This window comes from Capra hircus, chromosome 18 (assembly GCF_001704415.2).
Source record: "Capra hircus breed San Clemente chromosome 18, ASM170441v1, whole genome shotgun sequence".
NCBI lineage: Eukaryota > Metazoa > Chordata > Mammalia > Artiodactyla > Bovidae > Capra > Capra hircus.
In genome coordinates, this window is record NC_030825.1 from 11,163,923 (window position 1) to 11,185,275 (window position 21,353).

At 43.5% G+C, this 21,353-nt stretch overlaps 1 protein-coding gene across 1 annotated transcript in view; it reads left to right on the forward strand.

The window, feature by feature from the left end:
• Window positions 1–21,353, forward strand: part of CDH13 (cadherin 13) — a 1,049,904-nt gene that overhangs the window by 668,086 nt on the left and 360,465 nt on the right. The window contains exon 6 of the mRNA XM_005691833.2: window positions 544–688. Within this exon, the coding sequence (XP_005691890.2) occupies window positions 544–688 (145 nt within the window). The remainder of the gene's footprint in view (window positions 1–543; window positions 689–21,353) is intronic.

Sequence of the window (21,353 nt, forward strand, 5' to 3'; positions counted from 1 at the left end):
CGTGGGCAGGAGCCCTGAGGTCCTGCTTAGGACCCCCACACGCTCCTTCCTTGCCTCAGAAAGGTTCTCTACAAATTTTTACTGACCTGAATTTCCCCTAAATACCACCATAAACACTTCCAGTTATTTCTTAATATACTCTGTTCATAACTGCTTAGTCAATTATTTTTATTAGCATAAAATTCCTTTTAAGCATAATGATATTGGAAAAACAGAAACAATGTAAGCGCATTTCCTCAGCTATGGTTGATTGCTGGTGTTTTCCTCCTTTTTTTTTTTTTTTTTTTTGTGGCCTTCCTTTGCAAATTTGATGAATTAATTGTAAATTTCCCAAGGGGAACTAGCATGAACTGAGCTTTATCTTTTATTCTGTAATGTTTAGTTTCTATTCTAGTCCTGGTGACTATCCATTGAGACCAAAGTTTGAATATTGCCAAGGGCTCATAAAATTGCTGACATAACCTACTTTCTCTAGAGAACCCAACTTCAATTTTCCTAATGAATGAATGCCTTCTTTCTCCCCCAATCTCTTTGCTCCAATAGCTATTTGTGGAGACCGTAGATGTCAACGGCAGGACTCTCGAGGGGCCGGTCCCTCTGGAAGTCATCGTGATTGATCAGAATGACAACAGACCCATCTTCAGGGAAGGCCCCTACATCGGCCACGTCATGGAGGGGTCACCTACTGGTATGTTAAGTCGGCTCACAGTTTACGTAAAGGCTTGGGAGGTGGCCTACTGTGATCTATGGGGATGCTGGAGACTGTTTCATCGCCACTGTTCTGACTTACTGTTGGTGTAACTGATGTATTATTTCCCTGAACAGAAGCACGCCTCAGAAAACTGCAACTCATAACATGACTGGGGTGCTGCAAGCTGTGAAAATGTCTTCCCTTGTGTGCAAAGGTGACCTTTAAGGGTGACCAACATCTCAGTCTCCGACGTGTGGTTAATATTGGACACCATGTAAATATCTAGCTCCCCTTGTCAGGGCCCAAGGCTGAGCTTGGTGTACAGCAAGACTTTGAGGGAAATTAAGGACGTTACTGCAGCTCCTCAATTAATATTTCTCTTCGTAATTGCCTTTTAATAAGAACCATTTGAGGAAAATGTGTAGGACATTCCCCCCCACCCTTTTCTTAGAAGATGTGGATGGCGAAAACTTTTGTCCTTGTTCAAAGGGTCAAAGTCAAGACATTTTATTTCCTTCTCTGGCAATACATGTTTCTACTCTATGGAAATCATTCAAGGTTACTATGGAACTCCTGTCATCTTTTCCCCAGTTTTAACCTTTCTATTGGTGAAAGCTTTATATTTGAGAGCTCCCTTTTCGGCCCATAGATACTAATTAAAGCATTCTGTGGCCAGCAGCAGAAGTAGTCACTGCTGAACATAATGCTTTTGAAAGTGAAGAGCAGTAGAAAAATCCCTATTTTAAGGGTAGACTTTAATTTTAAGCTTTCACATACATTGAGTGACAACAAGCCAAGTGAAGAACGCCAGTGCTGCTGTGTCTGGATTATGCTCAAACACTTATAACAATGGAGTCACTCACTCCTCAGGCCAGTAGGACATGGACGCTCAGGGGCTGCTCGGCTGGTTCTTTTTCCCTTTGCTGAATGGATTGAATGTATCAATAACCTGTAGATACCCAAGGCTCTGGAATTATTGCCATGGCAACCACCTAGCCTACCAGGTGACTAATTGTATGCAAGGTGCCTAAAACCTCCCTACAGCTTCCAGGAGCTAGACTTCCAGCACTTAGTCAGATAGAACCCCAGGGGCAGGAGCAGCCCTCTCCCTTCTGGGATTTGAAGGCATTCTGTAAAATGGGCCTGGAGAGTCAGAGAGCAGGCTGGTGAAGGTGGGTCAGATCACCTCAGCGAAGACCTTCCCCTTGGCATCGCTCAATAGCTGCTTTTGATGGAGAGATGACTTCCAACAAGACATACCCTGGAGTTTGGGTTGGAAGTTTACAGAAATCTTAAATAAGCTGATTTGCCGAATGAGTTAGAAGAATTGATGGGGAAAGCTATTCAAGTAACTGGAGTTTGAGCAGAGCAGAAAAATGATTCCCAGTTTCCGTGTGTGGTACCCGGGCCCTGTTTGTGAGTGACTGGAATTCGAGATGGGCCCGAGAAGTGTTCTAAATGTAAATGACAGTGGTTACATTCGAGGCGGCTGTGAGGCGGCTGTGAGCATGTACACGTCTTTGTATATTATATGCGTATATGATTAGACGACGTCCAATTTTTCTCCCACTGTGTCCTTCTTTAAAGTTTCAGAAAGAATTTCAAATTTTATTGCTTTATATACAAGTTGTTATTTTCAGAGAAAAATGGAATCCTTTATGTGCATTGAATTTCTTAAAGCACAAAGCAATTCGGTTAGCGTGAACGTATTCCCAGCGAAACATAAACCACCTTAAACTTGTATTTATGATTGGTATTATCCTATAAAAATACATAAAGACTTGGATATCTGTACGGAATAGTTTCTTCCAGTTATGCAGAATTTGGCCTGATTCATGGTTTTCTTTTTTGGCACTCTCTGGGTTTGATTATAAAAGAGGAATTGAAATATGGAGTCAGTCAAATTTGAGGTCAAAAATGTGACAATGTTGTGTAAAAGTTTCAGCAGAAAAAACCTTTAGATTACTTTGCACCCTGTGGGAGAGCTCAAGGAGATGGCACCTGATGTCTGTGAGGACAGTGGGAATCTGGGACAGAAGGCGGGGCCTGTTTTCCGGTCCCCTCCCCACCTAAGCTACTTGTAAGTCCTAACAATCTCTGACAGGCTGGAGAAATGATCACCTCTTCTGTTTCCACAACGTCTGGCTCATTTGTGGCTCATAGAATCCTATGCGCTGTAGACACTGTATTGTATCCATTTCACAGAGAGGAATCCCAAACCTCAGGAATTCATTGACCTTGCCCAGTTCACATAAATGACAGATGGGTACACTGTTCAGGACTCAACCCATAGCATCAACCTTCAAATTATGTGCTTTTCCAGCTGACCCACAAACTTCCCTGTGCAAACAGCCATTGAATAATCATCACATTTAGGGGGGCACTACTGTGTGCCAAGAGCTTTCTCTAACTGTATCACTTCCTCCACTCTGCTCTGAGGTGTGGGTACCACTCTTCCCATCATACAGATGAGAAGGCTGAATCTCAGAGAGACCTGGGAACTTGAACCAGCTAAGGCTGGTGGATGAGCTAGAATCAGTGTCTGCATCTGGCCTCAAGCCACAGGCTCTTTCTCAAACACCGTATTGTACGTGGTCACCTTCTCTCACACGGACTCTTTGCAGGCCCAGCTAAAGGGAAGTATTTGTGTAGGTCCGTCAGATGAACTGAGTTAACTCCTGACAGAAAATAACCAGCTCTTCTGACCAAAGAGCCTGGCACCCTGAGTCACTTTTCATTTAATGTGAGTGGCTGCTCAGTTCTAGGGTTAAATGATGTTAAGCATGGGGGCCCTTATCATCACTCGCATCACTTTATTCTGCATCCACATAACCAGAGCCAGCTTCATGGGGTGGGACCTGCACAGCCTCACAGAGCGCCAGGCTCCAAAGGGCTCCACACTTGATTTAATGATCTGTTGTCGCCATCTTAAAATTCTTAATAATTGTTCAACAAGGGATGCTGCATCTTCATTTTGCACTGAAAGTGAAAGTAAAAATGAAAGTCACTCAATCATGTCCGACTCTTTGTGACCCCATGGACTATACAGTCCATGGAATTTTCCAGGCCAGAATACTGGAGTGGGTAGCCTATCCCTTCTTTAGCAGATCTTCCTGACCCAGGAATCTAACCCAGGTCTCCCATATTGAAGGTGGATTCTTTACCAACTGAGCTATCAGGGAAGGCCCATTTTATGTAGCTGGTCCTACATATAGCACTGTGGCCTGGAGCTGGGACTGATGCTCTGCTCAACTCCTTAACAAGGTGAGACTGAGCAGGTTACCGAACCTTCTAGAAGCCTCAGTCACCTTGTCTGTATTAACAGATAGGGTGGGTATAGAACAGTACCTACCCTAGAAAGCTCTATGCATTGATTAATGTAAGCAGGGTGCTTCACTCAGTGCTTGGAAATGTTTAAGAAATGCCAGTATATTGCTAATGCTGCAATTATTCTTACTATTCTGGTGGCCTATCCTTTAGGGAAGGTAAGGCAGAAAGACATGCAGTTTGTGCGAAGGAGCATCCATCTCCCAACCAACCAAGCGTCATTTTCATGTTGCAGTGTACCCAGATGCCATCAGCACGAATCCATCACCAAAGAAGGTCACCCATATTTATCTCTATGTGCAGACAGGAGGCCATTTCTAGCTGCTCAGCATAAACTCCAGGGTATTGTTTTATGGAATCATTTACTAGATGAAGGAAGATCAAGAGAAAATAACAGTAGATTACATACCATCCCTTTTGTGAAGCCTCAAGGCACTGATTTATGGGACCCAAACTCAGACCCTGGCTGCTCCTCAGAGTCAACAAGAACTCCATGTGAGTCGGATGTTCTGTGAGTGCCCAATGCCAGGGGCAGGTAGGCTGAGACCCTTGAAGTTCCTGGAGGACACACACCAGAGCCCCACAGTGCCTCCTGGCACCAGCTCCCCCATGTTTTGTCACCACTGGACCTCTGGGCACCGTTGAGAAGGGCTATGCATGAGGACTGGTGTTCAGGGCTTCCTCCAGAAACAGACCCTGAGGTGAGGACTGAGGGCAGGTGGTTTACCGGACAGGTACAGGATTGCGAGTGGGGAGCGCTGCAGGAAGGAGAAGCCGGCCAACTTGAGGTACCACATGAAGTCAGTTACCAGGGTAGGCACTTCTGAGCTCAATCGCCTGGAGAGGGAGGACTCTGGGAAATGACATAAGACACATACATTGGGGTTACTCCAGCTCTGGATCCAGAGAGCTATGCTATCCATCCTCCATGCTCTCCCCAGGGGAACTTTGATTCCCAGACACTTCTGCTCAGCTGGGACCACACACTGGGTTGTAGCAGCCCAGAGGCAGCCGTCCAACAAGATCTAGAAGCTAGCTGTTGGATTGGCCTCAGCTGTGTTCTTCCTCCACGCTGTTGGCTACCCTGATGTTAGCAGGGGCAGCTGGGAGAAGGGCACCCACCACCTAGACGGGAGAGGCAGCTTTGAGAGCCATCAGGGGAGGGAGGTAATGGGGAAAATATCTTAGTCACCACACAGTGTGACTGAGAAAGATGAATGCCTTTCTTCACAGAGAGGACAGGACCGCAGGACCTAGAGGTACATGTTCTGAGTCTTGAGAGATGCCCATTGCTTACCTGCATGCTGACCCTTCTTGAGGCTGTTGAACGGAGGCAGAGATTAGTGGCTAAATCCTCATCTTCTAGCTTCTGAGAGCCCAAGGACTGTGCCCCTCTCTTGCTCCCTTTATTTTTTTTCACCCAGTATATTTATTGAGCATCTACTCTGTGCCAGCACTATTCTAAATTCTGAGAATCCAGCCACGGACTTGCCAGATGCTGCACATTTCCTCCTGACAGCCAGGTGGGGAGACAGCAACAAATAAATCAGAATTGCAGTTGGTAGGAGAGGCAGTGCAGTCATAGGGGCCACTCACCCCAGGAGGGTGAGAAGCCAGCCTCCCCTGAAGAGGTGACGTGAGGAGATTGGGGGCAGGAGGGGAGTTATCTCTTATTTTATCTCTGGCATCCACCTGAGTTTCTGTTCTTGTAGTCTCAGTTACTGTAATGTTTAAATAAGTTCTGTCATGGCAGACAGAGGGAACCAGCCAATCAAATGACCTTTGGGACCAAAACATTATTGTCTCAGGAGCTCGACTTTGCTCTGCAGTTGGTATTTTCTAAAACAGCTTGGACTAAATAGAGATGAGTTTGATGTCTGAGAGTTGGTGTTTGAGACCTCACTCAGCATGCACCCTCAGCTTGGTGGTGGCAAAGTTCCTTTTCTGGTCACCTGTTTACTTGTTGCCACACTGCCTGTGCCTTTTGGTCCACCAGCTGTCCAGTTTTCCTCTGCTGATCTTTAGACTCTCACATCAAAGGTTCTTCCATTCTCAACAATCCCAGCCAGTCCCACAGGCTTCATATTGGGCACAGAGCTATTTTTTTTCTTCAGTAAATTTCTTTTAAAAATAAAGCAGTTCCACTTTCCCCAGAGCTTTATTAAAGTGAAAAAGTGCATGTGCCCTCCAGTCTCACCATTCGGAGCAAACCACAGTTGCCATCCAGGAGCATGGTTCCAGGGCTCTCCCTGGGCCCCTCCAACACAGGGATGCACGCACACAGCACAGTCCCATGGAAATGGAGCTCTATGCACTCTTCTGTGCCTCATTCTTCACCCTGCACGGTCCTGCGGACATTTTTGTAAGTCAGTAAATATCAAGTTATATCATTGTTTTAAACAGCTAATGCTTAGATCCACCATCATCTAGTTAGCCAATCCCATATTGACTTAAATTGTTTTCACTTTTCCCTATTTGCAATCAATTATGCAAGGGAGGACACATCTCTTCCTACTCATGTGACAGTTTCTTCTGGGTAAATTCGTACAAGTGGAATTGATAGGATAAATGATATGTTTATTCAGTTCAGTTCAGTTCAGTTCAGTCGCTCAGTTGTGTCTGACTCTTTGCGACCCCATGAATCGCAGCACGCCAGGCCTCCCTGTCCATCACCATCTCCCAGAGCTCACTCAGACTCACGTCCATCGAGTCCGTGACGCCATCCAGCCATCTCATCCTCGGTCGTCACCTTCTCCTCCTGCCCCCAATCCCTCCCAGCATCACAGTCTTTTCCAATGAGTCAACTCTTCGCATGAGGTGGCCAAAGTACTGGAGTTTCAGCTTTAGCATCATTCCTTCCAAAGAAATCCCAGGGTTGATCTCCTTCAGAATGGACTGGTTGGATCTCCTTGCAGTCCAAGGGACTCTCAAGAGTCTTCTCCAACACCACAGTTCAAAAGCATCAATTCTTCGGTGCTCAGCCTTCTTCACAGTCCAACTCTCACATCCATACATGATCACAGGAAAAACCGTAGCCTTGACATTACCTTTTGATATATACTGGGGTGACACTTTAAATCAGAGTATTATATTGGTATCTCAGCTAAACTCATGTAGGAAGATTTAACAGTCTTTCCTTTCATGGATGTGGACATACTGTTGGACATTTATTTGTATTTCTGGATTATACCCAATATCTATAAGTCTTGTGGTCATTTTACTAGCTATATCTGTAAGCTATGAACTGTCTCACACTAAACTTCTCCCCAGATTGTGTGGTTGAGGAAGAAGACTGAAATTGTTGATTCTGACCCCTCTCCTGGAGTCATCATCAGACTCTTAGCTTAGATAAGTTGCCCAGCAACCCATTAACAGGCCACAGTGCCACTCAGATTGAATTATAATATAAATCACTCCAGTGCAGTTGACCATAAAACAAAATTTATGAAAGAGTTGCATAAGCTAATCAGAGACCTCTTCCCAAAGGGAAAATTCCAGAATAAGATGTATCAAAACTGTTGAGTCATCTGGACCTTGCTACTACTCAAGAAGCTGAATGTCTGCCGACTTGCTCCTATCCACATCTGGGGTCCCCGTGTGGTGTCTACAGGGGCTGTAAACCAAGCCAGTCAACAGCCTTGTCATAGGCACTTTTTCCCCTCCTTTATACCCCAGCCCCTTTCTGATGGAGACACCGTTGCTGCTCGTCCACTGGTGCCTTGGAGATACCATGGGGCTTGGTGAGACAAAGAAGGATGCCTGGAGCCCTGTGTTCTAAGAGGATACCCAACCAGAGAAGCTGTGTGCTGCTTCTTTAATGCGAGGATCTTTGAAAACAGTTCTTCCCATTTTTATTTGCAGCCCTCGCTTCACCTGAGTTCATATATGAGTCCTTGGGGCCAGAGACCAGTTCAAGAAATAGACACCACCTTGTTTTTAAATCACTCTTCTCTCTAACCATGACGTCTTGGTTCCTCGCATGGCTGTCTCCCCTTTGCCCATCACCCACCCTTACTCTCATCCATGCCAGATCTTCTAGGCACTGAGGGTAACCCACGGAACTGGACAGATTGGCCCCTGTGCTCACAGAAGTTACTCATAAAAACAAACCCTTGATAGCCCCACTTGTTTGCTTGGTATATTTTAGGCTCAGGCTGGGAGTCATCCCTCCCCATTTGGGAGAGAGAAGGATCTGTGACATGAACTATCAAAAATCAAATAAAAATAACTAAATAACTCAACCAAAACAGCATAATAGGTTAAAGTTAAGGGAAAGTAAAGAGGCATTGGTAGCTTCAGAACCTTAGTGATCATTCCACATTTTGAAAGAATAACTCTAATGTGGGTTTCCAGTTAAAATGAAAATCAGATGAGCAGCTACAAAATAAAAAAGAAAACTTCTTTGAGTTGTTATGGCATCAAGCATGGTGGACTCCAGCACCATTGAAATCCATCCCTGATGCTTGAGGATTCACTCTGAGTAGTCCAGGAATTCTTAGTGTTACATTAATACAACATCATGGCAGACCCACTACGGCACTAAACAGTTGTAATTTCAGAGAAAGTCTTATTTCAAATCAATTCCTGATGACATTTCATTCAGCAAAATCATTCAAAGAACGTTTATTGGTCAGCATCTGTGAACCAGATAGTGTTCTAAGGTTTGGAGATGCAGTGCTGGCCATGACCAGTTTGCTCTCTACTCTGAAGACATTTGCTTTTCACTCAGAGGAGAAAGATAATTAATGGTGAATGGAATAGACAAGATAACTTAAGTCCTTTGGATAAAATAGAACCAGGTGATGTGATAGAATGACAATAAGGTCAAGGAAGGCCTCTCTAAAGATGTGACATTTAAGCTGAGACCAGCGTGAATGCAGGATCCACAGCGTCTAGAGACTAAGCAAGGTCCTTCCAGGTGGAGGGATCAGAAAGTGCAAAGGTCTGAGGCAGGAAAGAAGATGGAGGGACAGAGAGGCAGCCATGGTGGTGGGAGAATGTGAGCGCAAAGAAGGGCCCCAGGTGAGGTCCAGGGGAAAGGCCAGCAGGAGTCAGCAAACTGTGGGCCATGGGCCAAATCTGTTCCACTGACTGTTTCTTTTTAAGTTAATAAAGTTTTATTGAAATACAACCATGTCCATTTATCCAAGCATTGACAAAGGCTGTTTTCACATGATGTTCTTAGAACTGGGTAGTAGTTGGAACAGAAACTGAATGTCCCACAAAGCCAAAAATCTATACCACCTAAATATATTTTTTAAATTTGTAAAAAAAATTTTCTTAAGGTTAAATATATATTTATATATCTCTTGAGGGTAAAAGAGGAGAGTGAAAACGTTGACTTAAAACTCAACATTCAAGAAACTAAGATTATGGCATGTGGTTCCATCACTTCAAGGCAAATAGAAGGGGGAAAAATGAAAGCATTGACAGGTTTTATTTTCTTGGGCTTCAAAATCACTGTGGACAGTGACTGAAGCCATGAAATTAAAAGACTTTTGCTCCTTGGAGGAAAAGCTAAGACAAACCCAGACAGCCTATTGAAAAGCAGAGACATCACTTTGCCCGCAAAGGTCCATACAGCCAAAGCTATAGTTTTTCTAGTAGTCATGTACAGATGTGAAAGTTGGACCACAAAGAAGGCTGACCACAGAAGAACTGATGCTTTCAATCTGTGGTGCTGGAGGAGACTCTTGAGAGTCCCTTGGACTGTAAGGAGATCAAACCAGTCAATCCAAAAGGAAAACAACCCAGAATATTCATTGGAAGGACTGATGCTGAAGCTGAATCTCCAATACTTTGGTCACCTGATGAAAAGAGATGAGTCATTGGAAGAAACCTTGATGGTGGGAAAGATTTAGGGCAGGAGGAGAAGCGGCAACAGAGGATGAGATGATTAGATAGCATCACCAATTCAATGGACATGAGTTTGAGCAAACTCCAGGAGGTGGTGAAAGGCAGGGAAGCCTGGTATGTTACAGTCCATGGAGTTGAAAAGAGTCAGACACGACTTAGCAACTGGACAACAACCACCACCTACCTAAATATAAGCTACCTAAGTATACATTTAAAATATATTAGACCTGTTAAATAGTTTAAATATTTAAACTGTATTAAATATATGCATTCTTTAATGTAAATTGACCATTTACAGAAAACAGTTTGCAGATCCCTGGGTTAGAGCTCTGTAAGATTTCACTTTGAATTTAAGGAAGCTTTTGGGTGGTTTTAAGCAGGAAAGTGGTAAAATCTGATTTTACTGTTAATAGATGACTTGCGCTACTCAGTGGAGAGCAGAAGTAGGGACCTGTTGGCATTCCAGGCACTAGAGGACCATGGCCTGGGCCGCGCTGGTAACAGTGGAGGTGACAAGAAGCAGTCACATAAGATTTTTGTGATGAGCTCAGGATGAATGGGAGAACACTAAATATTGACTCATTTTACAGTACCTGATTATTGTAACCAATGCCATCTATTTGGAATTATGGTAATGCCATAAACTACAGATTCTTTACCAACTGAGCTATCAGGGAAGAATAGGTTTGTAAATTTTCCTCAAGTATGAACTGGATTTTACCTTTGGTTTTCTCTCTATGGCTTAAGCTTAAACCCAGGGGATCACATTGTCTTTTCATCTTCAACTGTCAGCATTCAGCAGAGTTCCAAGCACACGGTAGCCCCTCAATAAATTCTGTTCACTGAACAAAAGGCCCCAAATGGCAGAAAGCATGAATCACAATAAACTTCCCTTTTTATTGGATTTTTAAATAAACATTGCCTTTATTAATAATTTATTCCTCTTTGAACAAGTATCTCAAGAGTGTGTTCACTGCCAGATCCTCTGGTGTTCGGTAAGGATGGCATCAGGGAGGGAAGGATGCAGGAAGTAGACCCTGAGTCAGAGGAGTGAGCGTGCAGAGGAGGAAGGAAGGCAGACAGTCCACACACCCTGAGCCCCCGTGAGTGCTGCGCAGGGAAGGCCGGGGCCAGGGTGCATCTCACCAGGACCAGGGAGGGAAGCAGGGCCGGCCCTTCAGACAGCAGCCGTGAGAGCCACCTGTATAACGTCTCCGGGACCGGCTGCTGGTTTAGGTTCTATGCTATCTCTTAATGGAATCTTTGCAATTCTTTTAGAATCAAGGAAACAAGCTCATGGAGGTTGTTTACTTCCCCAAAGTCACACAGTTGGTGAGTGATAAAGCTGGGATTCAATTCTGCCTAACCCCCATGCCCTTTCATTTCCTCTCCATCTGCCCATAACATCCACTGCCCTTTTACCACTTCACCCATGAAAATGCTACGATCTATCATAATCTGCTGCCCTGAGTTTAGGGAGCACTGCCTTGTGTGCATATGTGCGAGTGTGTACGTATGTGTGTGCACGCGTATACACGTGTGTAGGCATGCGTGTGTGTGTGTGTGTGTGTGTGTGTGTACTAGGTGAGAGAGAGAGAGACGGAAGGTGGGAGGGAGAAAGTGAACACTCCCAACCTTCTTGCTCTTGGTTACAGCCTGGCTTGTCAGGTAACACTGCAGCCCGCAGTTAAGGCGATGGCTTCTCAAACGGAGCCAGGTCCTCCCCCTAGCGGTAGTCCGGGGGACGCTCAAGAACTCTTCTCCAAGATTCATAAGGCATGCTGGCCATCAATCAAGACAGTCCACAAATGTCAGTTAGAAAAGATTTATAATCAGCAGAGAGCTTGATAAACCAGCTTCTACTGTAGCACCGTTGCAGTAAGAATCCCATCCCCTCTGAGGGCAGAGTCTAGGGCGGCCGCTTCCATCCATCTATACAAATACCTTTGAATCACTCCACCTTAATATATGAACAGTATTCTAAAAGAAGTCCTGAGTAATTTATGTATAGAACCACCTCCCTCCTTAAGTAAATGGAAGAGATTCAGTATTCTAAGTTCAATGGGAAGAGGGCATATAAAATCCCTTTCAAGTATATGTTCTTATAAAATATAGGTCATGAATTGAGTTTTCCAGTATCAAAGAAAAAATTTTAATAGACTTTCAGCTTTCTTGCTTTAATTATGGCTGCATTTTTAAAAACCAATCATAGTACCCAAAGCTATTTTATTATTCAGAAGCCTGGCTCTTTTAAAAAATTTCTTAAAAGTTTGGTTTGGGGAATTTTAATGTTTTTCTCCTTGCTCTGTTTTTCTTTTCTTTTTTTTTAAACTTTTGGTTAATATGCCAATTTTTAATCTGCTGTGTTCCTGGTTAATAATGGGCTGCTAATAGGGATACCCACTTTGTGGAGGAGGGCAGGCAAGGGCTCATGTTTCTGCAAGTGATCTCTTGGTCACTTTGCAGAACAATGGAAGACCTTACAGTCCTGTTCCCTTGGCCATCAAAACTCAGTGAGCTGCCTGCCCTCCATTCCTCTGTTTCTCTTTTCCATTCTGCAACTTCACCTTCCATCTTGTTTGGAGATTCTGGGCTCATTGGCTCATACCAAAGTCTTAAGCCAGGGCTAGAGGTGACAACTTGAACAGTAACCTAGACATGCAAAACTAAGTTAATCAGGTTCTTTCTGCATGTGACACATCACGTAAAAGTGGCTGGGTGGGTTTCCACTGGTTTGGAAAAGTATGGTTGAAGTAGTTGAGCATGAAATGTTGACCGTTGCGCCTGAAACATGACTGAGAGGCCCATGCCGCATCTGCCCAGGAAGCATGTTCTGAGAGTGCAGACAGAGTACAGGGGGCACAGCCCCCACAGCCTAGGACTGTTTTACTCAAAAATGCCGTGAGTGCCGGGGTTAAGAAACCCTGCCCTATCGGTTAGGAAGACCAAATCTAAAGTCTGGAGGGGAGACGCCACATGTGCGGGCATTGGTCAGACCCATATGTGGTGAGCTAGAGGGGGTGAGTAGTGGCCAGAGCCTCCTCCTGTAGGGGTGCTCAGGTAGCACGTAGCTCAGGTTAACAGCGAGTGCCTTGTTAGCAGGAGCCTGTGCTGGGCCCTGTGCTCCTGTGCTAAGGGCTTCCTCTGCGTGCAGACTCACCTCAGGCATCCTAGGAGGGATATGCAGTGATCATCTCCACGTCTCCAGTGAGGACATTGAAACTTAAAGTTAGAAGACAATTTTTCCAGGAAAAAGAGACCTCTTCCTTAGTATCCATTCTGGTCACTTTTAGTAACAGACCCCAGCATACTACAGTGACAGTGTGTCCAGATACAAACTCTACTGTCCAGCCTCTCTTGCAGCTAGAAATAGCCCTGTGAGCCAAGGGGCTGAATTTCTGGGATGAGTGGATTTCTGGATGAGTTGGGAGCCAAGTCAGCTGGGAAGAGTTTTCTTTTGTCCTCCTACCACCTATTTCTATTGGTACCTGGAATGAGCATATGATAGCAGGAACTCATGCAGCCACTGTGCTTTGTAAGGTGGCTTTGAGAATGGAAACTATGTCCTAGGAAGGTGTACAAAGATAGAGATTAGATTCTGTTGCTTGTGGAATGTCATGTTAGCCATGGGCTGCACCTCCAGAATTATTTTACATAAGACAATAGCAGACTTCTGTCTTATTTAACTCACTGTTACATTGGATTCTCTGCATTTGTTGCCAAATCTAATAACAATAATCTAATATGTCAATATGTGGTATCACTCAAACAGTAAGAGCTATAACCCAGACAATGTGACTCCAAGCCATGCTTTTTAACTCCTATGCTATGCTGCTCAAGGCATTCAAACCCACTTACTCCTCTGTATGCGTTTCATGTCACCAATTTTGTATGATAATCAGAAAATAGAGCCTTTCCTGGAACAAAAATGGTCTTTGTCTCGTCCATTATCTTAGAGTTCTTTCCAGAAAGCCTCCTGAGGTCTATTTGTCATTAGATAGTGGATTAGAAACCTACTTAATGCCTTGTGATGGCGTCTTCCTCAGTGTGGTGGTTTTGACTCCACCCTACCTCAGTAATTTCGGATCATAGGCCAGGAGCGATTATCTGCAAATGCTCCAGTAACGCACATCATCATCTGGCTGCTGTTTACATCAGTGTGCTGGCCTCCTGTCCACATCCCAAGGACTAGTGAGGGAGGGGAAAGGTACAGAAACTGTTCAGAGGGCTCCAGAAGATTTTCAGAGAAGTTTTTTTTTTTTTTTTTCCCCGTTGCTCATGAGTCAACTGGAAATGCATTATGAGGATATAGTTGCCGGCTCACCGAGAAGATCAGTATGTTCCGACAAGAGCTCAGCATGAGGGTTGAGACCACTGACTTCTGTGTCCTAAAGACTTGGTTTTCAGTTATGTTTTCTCTACTGATTGCAAGACCTTGAACATGCTGTCTTACCTTCTGAGCTCTGAGTAACTCCTCTGCAAGATGAGGATAACAGTAATGCCTCCAAAGGGAAGCTGGGAGGTTCAGGGAGAAAATAGATGTCAGTCTGTGAGCCCCTTGCCTGACGAAATACTGCCTGTGCTATTAGCAGCTACTGATTGGTGTTTTTCCGATGGCAGTATATTCAAGAGGGTCATGGTGCCATCACCTTACATCTTCCAGGGGAGAGGGGAACTCTGCCAACCAGCAAAGCAGAATTCCAAACCTGGCTCCTTCTCTTATCAGCTGTGTGAGCTTGAGCCTTTATTTCCTCATTCTGAATTGATGATCACCCACTGTGGCAGCATTTTGTATGTGCTGAATTAGACAAATTGAAATGCTGTGATATGGAAATATTAATGAAATCTCATTTGTGCACAAACTGAGAACAATGGGATCTCCCAAATTTGAGGCATTTGTCAAGGATTACATAATTTTCAAAGTGGATGGCAGGGTTTAATAGAAACCTCAATGAAATCAGTTCACATCCCACAGAATTCACTGATTCAGCTGTTTAAAGTGTTTGATTCAATGGTCTTTAGTATATTCACAAAATGGTGCAGTTATCACCACAATCGATTTTAAAACATTTCTGTCATACCTAAAGGAAACCCTGAATTCATTAAAAGTCATTTTCCATTCCCTGCTCCCCTCCACAAACTCCCTAGGCCTAGGAAACCACAAATCTACATTCTTCCTCTATAGATCTGTCTGTTCTGGACATCTCATTTAAACAGAATCACACTCTGCATGGAGTGTTGTGACTGGCTGGTTTCACTCAGCAAAATGTTTCCAAGGTTCAACTGTGTCTTATGTACCAGGTAGCAGTACTTCATTCCTTTTTATTGCCAATGACAGGGCTCATTTTTAAATAAATCTGCACTTGCCACAGTTGATGCTGTTTTAACTTATAAAGATGAATGTATACTGTTCTTTGTCAAGATTAGTCCTGAATCATGCACCCTTTCAATTATTTTAGATATTCGAGAATATGTCCCTTATGTAAGGTATACCTGTGCTCTACTTATCTTGCAGTTTTTTTATAAGAATTAAATGAGATAATATATGGAAGTTCTTGCCAGGGCCCAGTATATAGTGTCCCCTCAAGAAATGGTCCCTCCCTGTTTAGGGTTGTTAGTTTCATAGCGCTTTTATTTCTCATCAGCTTGTGTATTTCCCTCACCCTAAGGAACTGTTGTCAATAAAGACTCAAGTCAATTAAGTAAAATAACTACTCATAAGTATTTCCTAAGAAGATTGCTTACCAGTTATCCTAAAAATTATTTTTAAAAAAAACCCATTTTCCACTAAAACGTTAAGTATTTAGAAACACATCAATAATTCAAGCTAGATACCCCTTCATAAATTTCCACCAGTATCCATGTATTCATGAAGTAATCTGAGACCTTTACTTTTGCCAACCTGAATACATTTCCATTATGGCATTGTCGTCATCAGGCACGTGAGATTTAGTGAAAGGTGGATTTTGAAAATAGCCACACTAGCGGCCTTGACGTATTTCAGCAAGATGTGTAACTGAAAGGCATTCAGGCATCCTCCATCCTCCGCCTGCTCCCTTTGCCCTTGGCAACTAGGTGCACATCGCAGACGTCTTTGCTCCTTCACTGAGCCACCACGGCTTCCTCCCCCGAGAGAAATCAGGATGGGTACTTTCACATTCATCATTCCTCTTCATCCTTCCAGTGATGCTGAGTGTTATTATCTCCACGTTTCAGGTGAGGAAACATAAGCCCAAAGATGTTGGCACAGATAATCAGAAGAGAAACTATGTGAGTCTGGCTGTCTCTGACCTTAAATCCCACCTTCCTTTAAGGAGACTGCATTCCCTCTGTCTCAGTGTGGGATAATTACTTCTTGGTATGCCTGCTTGTCCTCCACAGTAAGATTTATTTACGCGTATTCGGTGGTCTCGGATGTAAATAGTCAGTGCTGTTCCCCAGCCAAGGCTGTGCATCTAAATAAGAAATGCTTATTTTATTGCTCATGGGAGATGCAACAGGCAAGCAACAAAAACTGCAGTGCCATTTCAGCTGAGAGTTTTTCAGGCTAAGAAGCTGCTCCAGGTTATGACTATCCACATGGATTTTCCTTATAGTCTGAGACAGTTCGGCTGTGCCTGGTCCTAAATCACAAATCAAAGGATAAGGTCGGGCTGCATTACAAAAGGGCAGCCTCTTCCTACCACCCGAAGAAACATTTCCAGAGTTAGAAAAATCATAACCGGGAAGCTAACCATTAAATTCATCCAGTAAAATATCAGTCAGGAACACTTTTTGCTGCAGGTAACAAAATTGCAATTGAAGTGGCTTAAATGCCATTTGAAGTGGCTTAAATGCCTCCGGTTGACTTTTCTCATATTTCCTGAAGCTGAGAGGTGAGTGGCTGCCCCTTGTGCTTTAGTGATCTGACAGCCAATGTCTTTATGAGTCTTTGGCCTTTCTCTTGTGGCTGCAAGACTTGTCATGGTGCTAAACATCTATGTTTAGTTAACCATCCATTAATATATACACAGATACATCTATGTTCAAGAAGAAGAAAGAAGGGTAAGGAGACAGTGTCTATGCTTTTCATTAGGAATGCAGGGAAGCTGGAGGGGAAGGCACCATTCAAAGGATCTCTTGGTCAAGTAAATGAAGGAAACAAAGTCAAGCTGGTTTCTTCACTGCTGAAGTTCTCAAAGGCTTCAAGATGCCAAGGGCCATGTCAACTGCCAAGATGAAGCAACACCACAGGATCTATCACAAGCAGGATGTTCTACAAGCCTGGCATACAGGAGATGGTGGACACTTTGAAGGGCAACTCTTGGTTCTGAACGGCTCATCATGCGATACCCGAGTAGTTATGCTCCCCTCCGTAGAGTGGCGGTTAAAGACCCAGGTTGAATGCAAAATGGTCTGAGAGCAAGATAATGAACCCAGTGAGGGTTGCCGAGTGTCAGGCGGACATCTGACCTTGGGACTGTCAGGACCAGCAATGGGGGGAGGGGAGCTTGTGAGTAACCTGAGCGTGGGGACCACACTATTGACGCTTCCTGACTCTCAATGCCTCCACACCCACTCCTCTGGATTTAGCCAGCCTCCTTCACAGAGCCAAAGCTCAAAAAATAAGAACTTTGCTGAGTGAACTAAAATATTGTATAAATCTTAGCCAAGAATTTTAGATTTTCATTTGTTTTGGAGGAGGATCATCTCACTCTTCTCATGAAGACCAGCCTTTTGGCCAGGTCCTTGGTAGGAAACTGACCGTCTAGGATCCTGAAGGAAGACATAATACCCAAATGAAAAGTGACAGACACTTTTCATGGGTCTGTCTGACCTGGGTCTAATCAGAACTATTGGTAGATGTGTTTTGAACTTCCAGGTAGCCTCTGCCTCACTCTCTTACTTATTATTAATAATAAGTGCCCAGCTTTGCTATAACATGCAAGATATAGAACCATAAGTTTCATACATATCACTTCTTTTTTAGCCTTACCCCTCCAAAAAATAGATAAAGGAATTTTTATTTACAGACAAGGACCTGGAATTTGGTGGAAAGGCAACTTACCAGAATTTCACAGCTTCCTTCCTTATCTTCCCTTATACCATGTGAACATATCAGTATAAAATAGAGCATCTAGCTGAGAATTTTTTTTCAGGGTAGAAGAGATGACTTTAAACTCATGGTAGCTTTTACCATTTGGCACATAAGAAAAATGGGCCAAAACTGCAGTTACCTTGATGCTTCTAGGGACCAAACAAAGTCAACAGGTAACTAGATTTTATTTTCTGCATATTTTTATTAGGAAGGGTTCTCCAAAGAAAAACAACCAGTAGGAAATAGATGGATAGATAGGTAGATAGATAAAACAAGAAATTGGCTCACACATTAAAAGAGGCTTGAAAGTGAAAGTGAAGTCGCTCAGTTGTGTCTGACTCTTTGTGACCCCATGGGCTGTAGCCTGCAGGCTTCTCCATCCATGGGATTTTCCAGGTAAGAGTACTGGAGTGGGTTGCCATTTCCTTCTCCAGGGGATCTTCCTGACCCAGGGATCGAACCTAGGTCTCAGGGACCGAACCCAGGTCTTCCACCTTGCAAGCATATGCTTTACCCTCAGAGCCATATAGAAGCTTGCTGATGCTGCTGGTGCTAAGTCACTTCAGTCGTGTCTGACTCTGTGCACCCCCATAGACGGCAGCCCATCAGGCTCCCCTGTCCCTGGGATTCTCCAGGCAAGAACACTGGAGTGGGTTGCCATTTCCTTCTCCAATGCATGAGAGTGAAAAGTGAAAGTGAAGTCGCTCAGTCGTGTCAGACTCTTCGAGACCCCATGGACTGCAGCCCACCAGGCTCCTCTGTCCGTGGATTTTCCAGGCAAGAGTACTGGAGTGGGTTGCCATTGCCTTTTCCGATATAGAGGCTTAGAAGTCCCCAAATCTGCAGTTATCATGCAGGAGAGCCAATGGTATAGTTCTAATCCAAAAGGCAGCCAGCTTGAGGTCCAAAAAGCACCAGTGTTTCAGTTCAAGTGTAAAGTATTTGGGGAAGACCAATGTCCCAGCTCAAAACAGTCAGACAAGAGGAGGTCCCTCTTACTAGTCCTCTTTTCTATACTATTCTTCTTATCTTCAACTGATTGGATGAGCCCGTTTGGGGGCAGGCACTCTGCTTTGCTCAGTCTACTGATTCAAGTATTAACCTCATCCAGAAACATTCTAACAGACACACCGAGAGCAATGCTTGCTAACATGTCTGGGCACCTATGGCCCAGTCAAGCTGACATAAAATCCACCATCACAACGTTGTAGATAGAATTCTGGCCTCCACGAGCCTTGCTCTCAGGTCTTACCCCTGTGGTTATGTAACCTCATATTGCAATTAAGATTGAATATGGAAAAATATACAATGGAGAAAAGACAATCTCTTTAACAAATGGTGCTGGGAAAACTGGTCAACCACTCATAAAAGAATGAAACTAGAACACTTTCTAACACCATACACAAAAATAAACTCAAAATGGATTAAAGATCTAAACGTAAGACCAGAAACTATAAAACTCCTAGAGGAAAACTTAGGCAAAACACTCTCCAACATAAATCACAGCAGGATCCTCTATGACCCACTGCCCAGAGTAATGGAAATAAAAGCAAAAATAAACAAATGGGACCTAATTAAACTTAAAAGCTTTTGCACAACGAAGGAAACTATAAGCAAGGTGAAAAGACAGCCTTCAGAATGGGGGAAAATAATAGCAAATGAAGCAACTGACAATTAATCTCAAAAATATACAAGCAACTCCTGCAGCTCAATTCCAGAAAAATAAACAACCCAATCAAAAAATGGGCCAAAGAACTAAATAGACATTTCTCCAAAGAAGACATACAGATGGCTAACAAACACATAAAAAGATACTCAACATCACTCATTATTAGAGAAATGCAAATCAAAACCACAATGAGGTACCATCTCACGCCAGTCAGAATGGCTGCTATCCAAAAGTCTACAAGCAATAAATGCTGGAGAGGGTGTGGAGAAAAGGGAACCCTCTTACACTGTTGGTGGGAATGCAAACTAGTACAGCCACTATGGAGAATAGTTTGGAGATTCTTTAAAAAACTGGAAATAGAACTGCCTTATGACCCAGCAATCCCACTGCTGGACATACTCACCGAGGAAACCAGAATTGAAAGAGACACGTGTACCCCAATATTCGTTGCAGCATTGTTTACAATAGCCAGGACATGGAAGCAACCTAGATGTCCATCAGCAGATGAATGGATAAGAAAGCTGTGGTACATATACACAATGGAGTATTACTCAGCCATTAAAAAGAATACATTTCAATCTGTTCTAATGAGGTGGATGAAACTGGAGCCTATTATACAGAGTGAAGTAAGTCAGAAAGAAAAACACCAATACAGTATATTAATGCATATATATGGAATTTAGAAAGATGGTAACAATGACCCTATATGTGAGACAGGAAAAGAGACACAGATGTATAGAACAGTGTTTTGGACTCTGTGGGAGAAGGCAAGGGTAGGATAATTTGAGAGAAGAGCACTGAAACATGTATATTATCATATGTGAAACAGATCACCAGTCCAGGTTTGATGCATGAGACAGGGTGTTCAGGGCTGGTGCACTGGGATGACCCTGAGGAATGGGATGGGGAGGGAGGTGGGAGGGGGGTTCAGGATGGGGAACACATGTACACCCATGGCTGATTCATGTCAATGTATAGCAAAAAACACTACAATATTGTAATTAGCCTCCAGTTAAAGAAAAAAAAAAGATTACATTGCATTTGTAATGCAATTAAGGTTACTAATCAGCTGACTTTAACATAGGGAGATTATTCTAAATCTGTCTAGGAGATCAAACACCCAAAAAAGATGTCCTTTTCATTATAGGGGACTGGAATGCAAAAGTAGGAAGTCAATAAACACCTGGAGTAACAGGCAAATTTGGCCTTGGAATGCGGAATGAAGCAGGGCAAAGACTGATAGAGTTTTGCCAAGAAAATGCACTGGTCATAGCAAACACCCTCTTCCAACAACACAAGAGAAGACTCTACACATGGACATCACCAGATGGTCAACACCAAAATCAGATTGATTATATTCTATGCAGCCAAAGATGAAGAAGCTCTATACAGTCAACAAAAACAAGACCAGGAGCTGACTGTAACTCAGATCATGAACTCCTTATTACCAAATTCAGACGTAAATTGAAGAAAGTAGGGAAAACCGCTAGATCATTCAGGTATGACCTAAATTAAATCCCTTATGATTATACAGTGGAAGTGAGAAATAGATTTAAGTGCCTAGATCTGATAGATAGAGTGCCTGATGAACTGTGGAATGAGCTTCGTGACATTGTACAGGAGACAGGGATCAAGACCATCCCCATGGAAATGAAATGCGAAAAAAGCAAAATGCCTGTCTGGGGAGGCCTTACAAATAGCTGTGAAAAGAAGAGAGGCGAAAAGCCAAGGAG